Source organism: Rhamphochromis sp. 'chilingali' (genome assembly GCF_963969265.1).
Source record: "Rhamphochromis sp. 'chilingali' genome assembly, chromosome: 22".
NCBI classification, from domain to species: Eukaryota; Metazoa; Chordata; class Actinopteri; order Cichliformes; family Cichlidae; genus Rhamphochromis; species Rhamphochromis sp. 'chilingali'.
The window spans coordinates 17,740,734-17,755,103 of NC_137950.1; the positions used below are offsets into that span (position 1 = coordinate 17,740,734).

Sequence of the window (14,370 nt, forward strand, 5' to 3'; positions counted from 1 at the left end):
GTTATTTCAGATAATGTCTCGAACAAACCACATTCTGCACCTGCTTGAGCGGCATGGTTTATAACTCTACAGATGAGAGCCAATTTGCCACATGTCAAGATTTTTTGTGTGAATTTAAAAAGAAACAGCAGTAGCAAAGCATGTTTTCAAGAATCCTACAATTGGTGTCCTACGTTCATAAACACAGAGCACAAGTTAGTGAAATCCATCCATTCTCTTTCTTTCTTATAAATCATTCTGCTTGATGCAACACAGTGACAAGTTCAAATGTCATATTTCCTGTTCAAAACCCGATTGATGGGGGTTCATCCTGGCCCCAGAGTTGTATTTTATGTCATGTCACTGTTGCTTTATATAAATCTCTGTTGATTTTAGTTATCAGAAGTAGAAGGAAACCAGTCCTTTAAGTTTTACAGAGTTCAGAATAGCTAGTTCAGATGCTATGGAAGCCTCCTCCTGCAACTGCAAATTCTACATTAGTTTTTTCAATTTTATTAAACTTTATTAAACTTAAACTTTACTAATTTAGCAGATGAGCCAAGTCAGACACATTACTGATCCCAAGAGGTAAATCAAAGTTATTCTTATTATTAGTTCATTTAGTTTAGTCAAAAAGTTTGAGATGATCTGAATTTTACTCATTTTGACTCATCCATAGCTTTATAAGGATAAAAAAAACATTTTTGAACTGTGCTGTTTTTGTGTGTGTTGTGTTCGTGTGCCTGTGGGAACGTAGCACAGATTACAACACTGTAACTCCACTGTTTACTAACCCCACTATGCCTAAGCTGAGCAGAAAAAAAAACCAACAAACACTGTCAACAGTTTTTTCAGCTAGTTTGTTTTTTATTCAGTGATCACTTTACAGTGGGTACAATACCATCTCAATATACAGCATCATATATCCTATAAAATACATGGGAAGCATTTAGAGAAGGGTCCAATCAGACTGCAAGTCTCCCTCTCCCTGTTCTCTTAAAGAACCAGTTTACAGGGAGTCAATTCACCCAAAAGTTAAAAGGAGTGCTTGTAAACTATATGACGAATGTTGATTTCAGTCCAACACCCCAAAATCCTGCCGATGGCTCTGCAGACACTTCAAACTTTGCCTCAAACACTGATTATTCAACTGAATGTTATAAATTCATCTCATAGTTACCACTACAGTGGTGGAACAAACCACATGCAGGAAAAAAAAGAAAAAAAGGAGTTAACACAGTGTCAGGTCAGTCTGTCCACATACCACTCAATGCTTTAAGAGTCAGTCTGAACCAAAAACATTCACAGTTTCATTGCAATCTCCCAATGAGCTGATCCTAAAGACTGTTCTCTTAACTGAAACCCCAAAAAAGAAATATGGCAAGTTTGTTCCAATTCACAGGTTTTTTCCCCCCACAGGAAACTAAGTGGGGCTTGGGGAGCGTGCAGTTTCTCAGCAAGTAAAAATAATAATAATAATAAAAAAAGAAAAAGTCTATAAACATAGACTTTCAGGGGCGGTTTGCAGCACTGCTCAGACAACACTTCACTTTCTTGTCTCTTTGTTCTGTCTTTGCTCACAGAGTTAAACCTTCTTAATGCCTCTTAAAGTTCAGTCTCATTTCTCCCCCGCAACATTTGTTCATGTATATTCAGATTTGCGTATATAGTTGGAAGGCACATATCCTCGCCGACCGCCCGCCTCCCCCAGCCACCATTCGCTGTTGCCGTTCATGTCCTTGAAGTCGAGAATTCGCAGTTGCTCATTGGCTGAGATGCTCAGTTCATTGGCACAACGGGCGGTGAAGGAGTAGAGGGCATAGTAGATCTGAAATGAACACGTCAGAGATGTCTTTAGTGTTTTTGGTCACTAGGGGGAGCAGATCTTTCCAATACAACTGGAATATTTGCTTATTTACACATCCAGTAACGCCTGAATGAAGTTGACTCTTTTGGCATCATAAATCCATTTATAGAGATATTTGAGCAAATAAAATCTTACCTGATGTCCGTCCACTTCACTCTCCTGTTCTGGTTCTGGCTCTGGCTCTGGCTCGATGTACTCCTCTCTGGAATAAACAGGTTTCTTCTGATTGCTGCTGTCTCCGTTTCTCCACTGATATGAACTGTAGCTTTTGTCTGTGTGTCCATACTGCTGCGAGTGATTGTCACGTTGCGAAGAATAAGAGTCTGTCTCAGAGAGGTCCGACATCTCCTTGTGTCCGCTTGAACTTCCGTAACTCGTGTCGTACGAGTCTCTGTGACTGCCCGAGTGCCGGTAAGAAGGCTCTACGTCTCTGTGACTGGAGGTATTTCGGTGCGTTTGATCTGAAAACTCCTTGCGGTTTGAGGGGTTTCGGGGTGAAGAGTTCATGGAGTTGCTCTGACTGGCAGAGTCGGGGTGCGGTACGTCTTTCTGGTGACTCCTACGAGATGAGGCAGAGTCCCGCGACGGCTGTGGGGATGAATGGCTCTGGGATTGCGTAAAGCTGACAGTGGCTGTTTCCTGGTTAAAGGTCAGCGTGCTGTTGCTGTTCTGGCGGGAGAAAACAGGGGAGGAGCCACCGTAGCCCGACTCATTGGACGACTGGCTCTCGATGGAGACGTCTGAATGGCTCCTTCGAGGATTGTAGGGTTTGAGGAAGGAGCTGTATACGAAACCCGTGCCGACTGGAAAACAAGAATATCAAGATTATATTGCTGCAACATTTGGCTGAAGAGTATATCAATTAAAGTAGACAAAAAATAAACACTACCTCCATTATCAATTAGCCAGCGGTTCTGGCTTCCCATGGGGTCCTGCTGTTTGATTACACCCACAAGGTCTCCCTCTTGTATAGAGACATCCAGATCCTGCGCAGCATTAAAATTCCTATCTGCCTGGTAAAGTTTCTCAGGGCCAAAGCGCACCAGAAGTTCTGCACGGTGCTCGTCTGTCTGCGGGACGTGGCTGGGCTAAAGGATGCCAAAGACATTCGTTTAGATCATTGGCAAAACTCCTTTGTTGTTTTGTTTGAATAAGAAATGAAATGTCATCACAATTCTACTCACAGGTCCCTGGACTTGCTTTTTAGAAGTCTGCTTCTCCAGAGTTTTCTTCTCAAAGGGCTTTTTTGTGGCGGCGGAGGCCGGAGGCAGGTTCTCTGGGCAGAAGCTAAAGCTCTGAAGAAGCTGGAGGACTTGACTGTGCTCTTCTTGAAACTGTGAAATCAGGTTGCTCCCCGTGCCAACTTTGTTAGAAAACTGGACATAAAGGTAAAGAAAAAAAATCAGAGTTAAAAAAAAAATATATAATTACACACTCACACTGCATTTAGACGGCCTGATCATAGTCCTGAGCCACAGCCACCTACATCTAAATCTTTTAAACAGTATTTTTACATTAAAGATACCCAAACGTATTTTTATTAAGAAAAAGTCAGATTTATGCTCCTCCCACACTGTCATAAACAAACACTCACAACCTGTAGGAGTGGCTTCAGCTCTCCCAGCGTCGTCTTCATGAAGTCCTTCTGGGCTTGAGCGAAAGCCCTCACGCAGCCTGTAAAAAGCTCTTCTGCCACGCCGTGGAACTTCGGTAGCTCGTCCAGAAGTTGGGCGTTGAGCGCTTCGTAAGTATTGCGTGTCACCTGCAGCTCTTCCTGGGTGCGTCTGTCTTTAAAGCGATCGGCGCGCTCCTTGCAGTTGTCGTAGTCCAGCAGCTTATCGAAGCGCTTCTGGATGAGTTTGTGGGGCCCGGCAAACATGAGGAGGAGCTGGGTGAGCGGGTTGATGACTAAGGCCTCTGTGCGCTCCTTCTGCTCGACAGATGATGCGGGCAGATAAGGGATCATCAGAGGTTGTGCTTTCACAGTGTAAGTAACGGTAAGGAGAAGAAGAGCACTTACAAATTCTGTAAACTTTTTGTCGCTGATGTAGCGGTGAGCTCTCTGAAATCGGTCGGGATCCAGCACACTGCGCTCCGTGTAGATGTCACAGAAACTGATGGCTGCCAGGACCTTCACAGATGCTGATTCCTGATGACAGGTGCATTTTCACAGTTATTATACAGTATATGAAAAGAAAAGATATGCAGGAGTTGAATTTTACTATCAAAATGTCTTAGGTAATATGTCAAACACTATGCACTACCAATCATTTTAAAGACTGCCAAAATAAATAAAAGCTTCAGTTACTATTAAGATAATGAACTCCTACCCTGATATGCTGCAGGTACAGGGAAATATCTCTGATGAAAGACTTGATCAGTCTCTCTTGCAGCCTGAACCTTTTTTCAGCTTCATCAAACGCTTCATCTTTAATCTGGGGAAAAACACAGAACATCAGATCAAGCATTTTTCAGACAAGCGCGCTTTCATCTGCAACATTCTCTCCAAACACTTCCACCGATGGCGGGAAATATACCTGCGGTGAAATTCCTGTGAGTTGCTTCAGGTGGCTGCTGACGCGGTTCGACTTCTTGATAATCGAGTGCATGCTCAGCTTGGAGATCTTGTCGATGAACGTGTCTTCGTCCCCTTTCCTGTACTTCACCACTGTGGACAGCAGAGGGAAAACTTGAGCCGTCAAACCAGCCCTGACCGCATATTTAAGAACCCGACAAGCACAACTCAAGCACAGACAAAACAAACTGACACCTGTCACTACATTTTGAGCTTGCTGGAAATACGCGAGGGCAAAATGTGGATTTTAATTAACACCCGGATGCTTTACCGAGATCTTTTCGGCGCTTGTACTCGTTGATGTTTACATTGATGTCCTTGACGGCCTGCACGGCCTTAGTGAGCTGGGCCCGGTCATGGTGACTCTCCGGGGTGGCCCCGAGCAACTCCGTCAGCAGCAGCGGGTAACGCATCACTCGCTGCACCGGCTTAATCAAGAATGAGCCCAGGTTGATGTAATTCGTTTTACCCCTGAAAGGAGGGCAGAGACAACAAGCAGCATTTGGGTAAGAGGAAAATGAGAACATGTTACACTTCAGCACATAAGCCACAGCTTCCTCCCATGTACATGTCTCAGCATGATGGCGATCATGTGGATAGCACTATCCAATGACGTGGAACCATCACCACATATACATAGACTCTGATGATGGCAGGTATCATAGCAGGGGAGGCAGAGGAAAAAAATTACTTAGCTTTAATGCAATCTACAGGACTAATGTTTGACACAAGTAAAAATGAATGAATGAAATAAGACAGCGAAAACAATATAACCATTTAATTTGGTTGTTTTCAGCTGGAACTACATTTTTCTGAATATCAGCTTTAATTTATAGGTGAGGTTCACCAAATTTCACAAGTTTATGACACTGATTACAGCCTGATTCTGTCCAGACCAGCAGGCCATAAATATACTTCAAGTGTTTTGTCAAAAAATATAAGATTATGCTGCAATTTTAGTCCAGGAGATGGCATTAGATGAGCATAGAAGTTTATTTCCACCACTGAAAATACTTTTTTTTAACCAGGTAGAGCCTAAAATTTCAAGTTATCTCAAAATTTCAACCTAATAATTCACTTTTTTAAGTTATTTTGTTATTTTCTCAGAAATTTGCATAGGAGTTGAAATTTTGAGATAATAACCCAAAGTCTTCAGTAGTGGAGCCAAGCTTCCACAATTAGTTCATTTTTTAATCGAACTCTTTCATCCAACCACCAGGAAAGAAGAGGATTAAAAAAGACACTGAAATAAACATTTGTCTGCATAGCAACAGTAAACAAAACACATGCGCATGCAAAACACAAACAACGCAATATTTTCCATTTTCCAGCTAAATCCAGAAAAGGAAAATGGAAATAATTAAAAAGGAGAGATGGTTTTAAAGTCCTCCACACTCATTTTTTAGCCATCGCACGTTGTAAAACACACACATGCACAAACACGGATCACTTTTAATAGGTTAGTTAGCGACAGTCATGCTGTCAAAATGATTCTCATGCTGGAAATCATGACAATACTCGTTATGGAGACTTACCACTCGAGATAAATGGCCCTGTTGAAGGATAAATGGGAAGAAATAGAGAAATGACAGGAACAAGGTTTACACCGTGAGCTTGAGCCTGAACTTTCAGGAATGTTAAAATCTTAAACCATAGAGTTCAGTTTTGTATTTTGGATACTGGTCTATACATATTATACATATATTTGGTATATTGTAGCTTATATTTGTAAATCCTGGCATTTAAGCATAATGTCTTTTTAATCCCACTATGGGCCCTGGACCGTCCATAGTTTCGTCTCTGTTCACTTCCACGGGGTTGAGACGACAATAAAGCTCTCTTTGACTTTGTCTTACGATCTGACTAAAAACTAAAGGGCGAATCGAAACGAATGAGACTTTGAAGCCAGCTCCACCCGCCGTTGTTATGGTTTTGTTTGGTGGATTCTCTTTGAAACCTGGACGGATGCCCAGGCTGGCAGTAAAACTTCAGCGCAATCAACAACCACTGGCAGTTTCTGGAACGGGCCAGCACACGTGACCTTTTCAAAGCCTTGTATGTTGCAACATATTTAAAAAGAGTGCTAACACCATGAGGAGGCTACCAAAAACGGACACTAGCAACCTGTTGTCAACAAGGAATTAGCAGCGAGCATAGTTGAGCTGTACAATGTCCTCTTTCCTTTTGTTTTCTAAACACAGCCTCCTTTCCCCCCCTTTAACATCTTCCGGCCTAACACAACCCGTGTTTATCTTTAACTTTAGAGCGATAACCACACATAACAGAAACGCGCCAGTGTAAACTCAAGTATCTGAGTCACTTATGCTGAAACTGGACAGGTGAGACCAGGTAGGACACATTTCTGAACTGCTTCACATAACTCAAGTCTACAGACATACAGAGCACACTCCCTTCAGCAGTGACTAAAAACGAGACGTCTCTCTCGTCTTCACTGATTAAACAGCTGTTTAGTTTGCAGATGTACCAGAAAATGAACTTCACTTCCATAACTCGCCTACACGCTGCAGTTCAAAGTTCAGAAATCGCTTCCACAAGCTATGAAGTAACAGGAAAATCTCAACGTACACTATACAAAAATTCATTACATAGTATATTTAGTATTCTTCTTCAGCTTTTCAGCTATAAAACTCATTTAAATCCAAGTACGATGACCCAGTGACATTATGAAAATGTTTTAATCATTTTTCCACCTTTTGAACTCGCTCGGCAAACACTCTGTTAATGTTCCACTGAACCCACTCTTGCCTTTGTGTTTTCATGCTCACACAGCATGCATGTTTTCAGTCACTCCCATGCAAACATGGCTGAAATCTCAACTTAAAGAGCAAACCTTTAAAGGGTGCTTTGTGTGTGTGTGTGTGTGTGTGTGTGTGTGTGTGAGAGAGACTCACCTCAGTCTCTTTAGACACTCCAACACGTGGTGTTGGATGCTGTCATCTTTCTCGTAGGTCTCCAGCAAAGAGATGGCATCATCGTGATTTTGGCAGTAGAGCTTGTAAACCTCCTCCAATTCTACCTTGAAGTCCAGGAATACCTTACCTGAGAGGGAATGGTACAGAAATGCAATGTGTTCATTATAAAAAGCAAAGTGTGCAGGAAGAGGTCCATTCATTAAAAGAAAAAAAATTAAATACACAAAGATTTCCTGTAAAAAACATAATTCTTCTTAAAAATCGCACGCGCACATTCACAGATGACCTCCTTGATGGCAGATTGATTTTTAAGTGTATTCAGAGGCTCATTCGGTCAGTAAAATTCAACTAGGTGACAGATTTGGATGAACTAAAGCAGAAAAGTACAAAGCATAACATGGAAAAGAAGTATTGCTTTTCTTAAATATCAGGCTGTTTACCTATGGAGTCAGTCTCGTGCAGTGAATTCAACAGCCGCTGTGACAGGTCAATCACTGAGCTGATGTTGCCAAAGAGCCCCTCGTAATCCACATTCTTCACCTTTGGGAAGACAGAACGTGTTAAAATAAGCAAAAATTATTGTTTTTTTAATTGAATATGGCGCCACATATCAGCTATATGCCATTATTCCTGTATGTATTTATCCATTTGTCAAATTTTCCAATGCTTCTGCACCAACTGTCCCACACACAGCTGCTTTATCTTGTATTTGCTAAACTCCCTTTTTGTCCTAACGTGGCTGGAAACACAATGTTTATCATCCTTTTACCTGCTTCTGCTGCAGAGGCTCAATGATCTCCTCGACACACATTTGAAGATCTTTGATGTAGTCCATCTCTGTCTGCAGCAGCTCCTCGATGACCTTTGACCTCTTTTCTAGCATCCTGGTCTCTGGATCCTCAGACCCCGTGCTGGCACTGGGCGTCGCGGAGACGGGGGCGGACTCCAGAGTTTTAGGTTCAGACGGCAAAAGCGTCATCTCTGCAAAAACAGGAAAGCGTTCGAACATTTTACATCAGTGTTTTACATTTTTGTCAGAATAACTGTTTAAAATCTAGTTCTTGCAGTTTTTTGTTAAGAGGTGAATTTCCTCTCTAGTTTATCACTTGCTGCTCTCGCCAAGGTGACAGTAAGCAGAGTCAAGAGAAGAAGTTTCCCATCCCACGTCTCCTCTCATTTGTAACCAAACACGCTCTTGCCCAGCCACCCGGTCTGCCCGCTGCTCTTCGTTGCCTAGCTTTTGATCAATGTCTCCGCTATCGCTCACGGAGGCCTGATCTCTTCGGGAGCCCTGAACTGGAGGGAAAGCCTTGTTTACGCGCCACTGCTTTTTATGAATGGACATAAAACTGGAGTGGACTCGGGCCTTTTGTGTGCAGGACAATAGCTTGCAACAGCAACTACAGACACACAGGCTCTATGGACTTTAAAGATGAGACAGTTAGAGAGGGGAAGAGAGGATGAAAAGATAACAGAACTGGTGGGTGATGAGAACGGGATCCATCTGTGTCACACATGTACGCTGAACCCACTGCAGGTGGAACACACATGCAAATCCTTCAATACCACAAAGCAAAAAATAAACGACGCTGCAAGTCCAAGGTCCACTTAGAGAAAAAAAAGTGTTAGTGTATGACCACCGAAATTATTCATTATGCATTTAAACAATTTAGCCATTAATGTATCATCTGATATTAGAACAGTAAGGGATGCAAATATTCCTATTTGCAGTGTGGCAAATAAAACGATTAAACAGCATCAAATTAAGGCATATATTACATATTAGATGTTTACATTAGTGCAAATGCACATAAAGATTTATTTGTTCCATCTTTTTGGTTTTAATTGAACCATAACTCATAAAATCGTGGCGATCGTGGCTCAAGAGTTGGGAGTTCGCCTTGTAATCGGAAGGTTGCCGGTTCAAGCCCCGGCTTGGACAGTCTCGGTCGTTGTGTCCTTGGGCAAGACACTTCACCCGTTGCCTACTGGTGGTGGTCAGAGGGCCCGGTGGCGCCAGTGTCCGGCAGCCTCGCCTCTGTCAGTGCGCCCCAGGGTGGCTGTGGCTACAATGTAGCTGCCATCACCAGTGTGTGAATGCGTGTGTGAATGGGTGGATGACTGGTTGTGTAAAGCGCTTTGGGGTCCTTAGGGACTAGTAAAGTGCTATATAAATACAGGCCATTTACCATTTACCAAAATCTCACTGTTTCTCTCTCTTCTGTACTATCCGTTGACCCTGCTGGGACTTTAGTTTTACTCTCCCCTCTAGGTATTGGCTCAAGAAGAGGAAACACTGAGTAGATCCAGCGTGTGGCGTGTTGGACCGACCGACGGGGTGACGTCACCCTGCCTCCACTGACAGATGCTGTCGGAGGCTAATGAAGTTAACTCTGCTTACCCTCATGTTCCCCAGTGCAGCAGTACGCCACACAAACACACATTCAGACCACAACAAAGTCACAGCCTTGCGTCACATCCCTAACGGGACTAGAATATCTAAACTAGCTTCATGTTAAAGGAGTGTTGAAGACGAATTTAAAGACTCTAGAAAACCTTTTAAAAAAACAAACAAAAAAGCCCAACAAAAACTGGATGAATCCACACTTTGTAACTGCAGTGTGTGTTTGTGTGCGCATTCCTCGCCCTCCTCCTCACTCTCCTCACGTGACGGGGCTAAAGCTCAACTCAAAGGAGCTTTTCTCACCACTCACACCCATGTGTCTCCCCACCCACGAGAAAGTAGTTCACCAATTAGTTTTTGAAAGTCACACGGTGACACAGTCGGGAGAGGAAAAACAAAAGGCTCCCGCTTTAATTGGAAGCAATCGGCTCATTCCCACATTTGATCCCGCTCACACAAACGCGGCGATGGCGCATGCTCCACTTCACATGTTTTTCCGTACGCTTCTGACTCGCGAGGCCGCCAGACCGGATTTTGACCCACTTGTGTGGAATTTTATTTTTCTTTGTTGTGTAAAATAATGCAAAGAGGGTTTATTGTAGGCCTGCTTTAATGGCTGCGAATACGAGCCCAGAAACAGGTCGAGAACAAGTCACTTAGCAGTAAACTCAGCCAACAGGAAACACCCTTACAACAATAATTCCATATCTCTGTATGGAATGAGACACCTGTGACTACTGCCAATAATCAGGCCGATCCCTCAGCACAAACAGTAAATGTTATAAGTAATGAGCTTTCTCAATGATCTGAAGCCAGATGAGTTCTGTAAACTAGTTCTTTTTAATATAAAAAGGTCTAATTTTGTTCATTTTAAACACCATTGATTGCTAACCAGTAAACATTTAAAATACACAGTGCCTGCTAAAGTTTAGGAGACTGGGAGGGGGGTTTCTGTGAATTACATTCAAACACTGACCCAGTTACATTAAAAACAAACAAAGACTTCCTATTAAAGCCCTATCCAGGATAACTAATATGGGACATAATTAAAAATAAATCTTTTTTACTAAATGTCCTATAGAAATACTTCAGAATCTGCTGATTTTGGAGCAAAAACTGCCATATTTCTGCACCTTTAATAAAAAAGAAGTCCTATATACAGAAAGACGACTGTAAAAACATGACAAGAACCGGTCAGGGCTTCTTTTGAGGACAACAAATGATAAATAATCCATGACATCCTGATACTAAATGTCTATTTCCACAGTCAGGGCTCACAAAGGCATGGTGTCACTATTTGTGATCAACAGGCTTCAACAGGTGAAATTGGAACAGGTGGAGAGAAGGGTTGAGAATAAAAAGTTTTCCTTCAGTTTCATGCTGGGATGGTTCTGGGATTTACTGAGTAAACTTTCATGGAAATTCAGTGACAAACCTCCGCCTTATGAATCACATTCAGTATTGAGCTTATAGATAAAAGCACAAATCCTCAGCAGGGAGTATACGTCAATCAGCAGCACTATCAAGTGATGTAAGACAGACACAGCTCTTGCTAAACTTCGCTGTCAACCTTCTGTCATCCGGGGTGACTCACACATACTTGTTATGTGAGCGATACAGTCACAGCTGATACATTAGAACGGGCCACCATGAGTTCAGATATCAGACAGAACAAACAAACAGCAACTCTGTCAGAATTCCTGGGTTATGGATGCACAAAAAACAGATTTGACTGGAGAAAATTCCCAAGTAGGCTAAATATTAAATGCATAAAAGAAATAGATTTAATTTCACAGCCCTTTATCAAAGCTTTACATATTCCCTATGTCTCTCCAAAGCAAGGTGTTTTTACCAAGGGGAAAAAAAGGGGAGAGAAGACAAGATGTTGAGGCTTCACCCACCTGCTGTGTGCAACTTCCTCCAAAACCGCTCCAAAAACAAGCACACGCCCCTTCACGCATAGCGCTTCAAACAATGCTACCCATTCTAAGATAGACCATTGTCAATCTGAAGTCCAGCTCCCGAGGCTTGTGGAGGACGTGCAGGTCCATTCCAGAGCTCCAATTACCATGAGAAAGGATGGGAGCCCACCATCGTTACACACAAGCATGCACACACCAGGGAGGACGGTAAAACCCGGAGCTGGACTGTGCCTGCTTGTTGTTCAGGTGTCCTGCATTAACTAAATTCTGACCTAAATCCATGCTGCATACAGTGTGCATCAGTGTTATCCTAGAAAACTAACTGTTTGCCGCAGAATGGCTGTAAGTATACTTTTATTTTGGCTCTATTAATATATAATCTGCTTGGGATCATTATGTTGTGCAGATTTGGAAAGGTTTGCTATGAGCTGCTGTGTGAGCACAGATCTATCTTGGCTAAAATCATCTGTCACTGTGTCATGCTCAACCTTATACGCCGAATGCAAAAGCTGATTTCTCTATTGAATGTACTGATGCTATTTAAGTCTATATGTGGGAATGTGTGTATGAATGGGTGGATGACTGGATATGTAAAGCGCTTTGGGGTCCTTAGGGACTAGTAAAGCGCTATATAAATACAGGTAAAAAAAATAAAAATAAAATAATAATAATAATAATAATTTATGTCAAATACGCTGTTTTGATAGAGGAAAATCAAATTCCTTCTCATATATTACTTCCTCTTGATCCCAAATACAGTGCAGACAGAAGCATCTCCGCTAAATATGTGATTCTAAATGTATTTCACCTCATGTAAGGCACATGAGGTGTCCTTAATGTAATAAAATGTGCTGTATAAATAATAAAAAATCCATGCCACTTCTTGGATTCTTCACACAGCTTTCTTGATGGAAAAACACTTTTGATTTACTGCACCACATGAGCTCACATGTGGCTACAGCACCAGTTGTGAAAGAGATTGGGAGAAGTCCAGTTTCTGGAAGTGTAGTCCACTCCCGAGATTAATCTAGTTCACGTTTCCCAATGTGCTGACATCTTTCTGGGGTCCTCCTGTGCCAGCCTGAATTTTATCAAAATTAGGAAGCTGAGATTAAGCATCTACTCTCTAAATCATCTTTCTATTAAACTTGCATTTAAGTATATGTTTGGTTGGTTTTTACCCTTTGAGGATTTTATAGATTATATAAAAGTCAACGAAATTCTTTCCTTTTAAGAACTTCTGTGCGTTTATGATGTGTGACTTTGTTTCACAAACACAGCCAAGAACACTCGTCTCGCTCTCTGCTGCACCAATAGCTGTGCAAAGTCGAAAGTTTGCCCTGCACAGGCCGCTCTAAGGTCAGACACAATCAGTGCTGTGTGCTGTGCTTCAAAGTTCACCACGCAGTGCACGGTTGCCATAGCAACAAGAATAGCAGGGGCTCCCCCCCTTCCTCATATCAAACAAAGTTTTAAAAAGGCGGCAGTGCTTTTTTACTCGAATGCTCACACGGGCAAGTCTGCGAGTGTGTGATGGGACATGCAGCTGCTTGAGCACAAGCTCACTATAAAATGCCAACACTTGCAACAGCTTTTAAACTTCACAAGCCTTGACTTGTGATTACTGGATGCAATAAAAAAAAAAAAAAAAAGAGGTGACACCGGTTTGTGTCAACTTCTTCAATTTTTCTCAGACCTTCATTGAGTCAGCACACAGCTTACTGAAAAAGATTAGGGTTTTCTTTATTAGTCCGAGTTGTGCAACTATTCAAAACAACGACCTGCTCATGCATGCAAATGCACAAGAAAAGCCAATATGCTAGATTTTCACACGTTGCGTATGACCAGCTGTTGTCCCAGGTAGAAGGTCAGTTAAAAATGGAGAGGAAAAAAAGGAGTTTACTCAGTGACATACCATCCTGTTTATCTTTTTTAGGTTCAAATGTCAGAAGGGTCACATTCCTGCTCCTGGAAAACTCTCACAGCAACCTGTCTACCACGGCTGGCTTCAAATCTCATATAAGAAAAGCAGGCCGTGTGCTGATACGGGATTTAATTCTGTCCTTATTGCTCGTTCTTGGACGCCGAGTGATATAACCCAACTTGTTAACAAAAAGGACCAAGTGTACGAACAGCTACAGCATTTCTCTAGCTCATGGGGTAATTAAACAACATGAGGCTACAGTTTAATTAACATACTGAAATAAAAAAAAAGCTGGTACAATGTATACCAAATAGGGCCAAGAGTCTGATCCCTCGTTTCTTTTAAGTTTCTCAGCTCCCCTGATTTTTGTAAGGAACAATATGCAATTACTTCAAGAGAACTTGAGTTTTGCAAATGTGCAGGAAGTAAAAGCATTAAGTGGGGATCTATTCAACCACAAATGCAGTACAGTCTTCAGCCTTACTGAAAGGAAGAAGACAATGAGTCTTTTTGGGCTTCACAGTCACCTGCTCATGCATGCAAATGCATTTAAAAAAAACCCCATTATGCTATATTTTCACACTCATGTATACTTTGAGAGCTATGGCCCAAGAACTAGTGCTCTTCATGGGAAAATAAATGCAGTGTGATCAGAGTGTGAGAACGGTTTTCAGAGTTTGGGATGACGAAACCTGTGGGTTTATCCCTTTGCTAATTTTTAGACATGTAATAACAAAGACCTTGCTTGGGGCATCGTCGGTTTTCC

The 14,370-nt window shown here is 42.1% G+C and overlaps 1 protein-coding gene across 5 annotated transcripts in view; it reads right to left on the reverse strand.

Annotated features, from left to right (window-relative positions):
• Nucleotides 1-823: 823 nt before the first annotated feature.
• Nucleotides 824-14,370, reverse strand: part of dnmbp (dynamin binding protein) — a 50,328-nt gene continuing 36,781 nt past the window's right edge. For 2 of the 5 annotated variants that reach the window (XM_080873326.1, XM_080873330.1), the window contains 13 exons: nucleotides 8,124-8,335; nucleotides 7,795-7,894; nucleotides 7,334-7,481; nucleotides 5,957-5,974; nucleotides 4,693-4,892; nucleotides 4,384-4,514; nucleotides 4,177-4,281; nucleotides 3,867-3,995; nucleotides 3,441-3,776; nucleotides 3,031-3,222; nucleotides 2,736-2,934; nucleotides 1,982-2,649; nucleotides 824-1,807 (listed from right to left, as the gene is read on the reverse strand). In XM_080873326.1, coding sequence (XP_080729452.1) covers nucleotides 1,622-1,807; nucleotides 1,982-2,649; nucleotides 2,736-2,934; nucleotides 3,031-3,222; nucleotides 3,441-3,776; nucleotides 3,867-3,995; nucleotides 4,177-4,281; nucleotides 4,384-4,514; nucleotides 4,693-4,892; nucleotides 5,957-5,974; nucleotides 7,334-7,481; nucleotides 7,795-7,894; nucleotides 8,124-8,335 — 2,624 coding nt within the window. In that variant the 3' untranslated portion in view covers nucleotides 824-1,621. The remainder of the gene's footprint in view (nucleotides 1,808-1,981; nucleotides 2,650-2,735; nucleotides 2,935-3,030; nucleotides 3,223-3,440; nucleotides 3,777-3,866; nucleotides 3,996-4,176; nucleotides 4,282-4,383; nucleotides 4,515-4,692; nucleotides 4,893-5,956; nucleotides 5,975-7,333; nucleotides 7,482-7,794; nucleotides 7,895-8,123; nucleotides 8,336-14,370) is intronic. The other 3 variants (XM_080873327.1, XM_080873329.1, XM_080873328.1) reach the window with 3 other exon arrangements.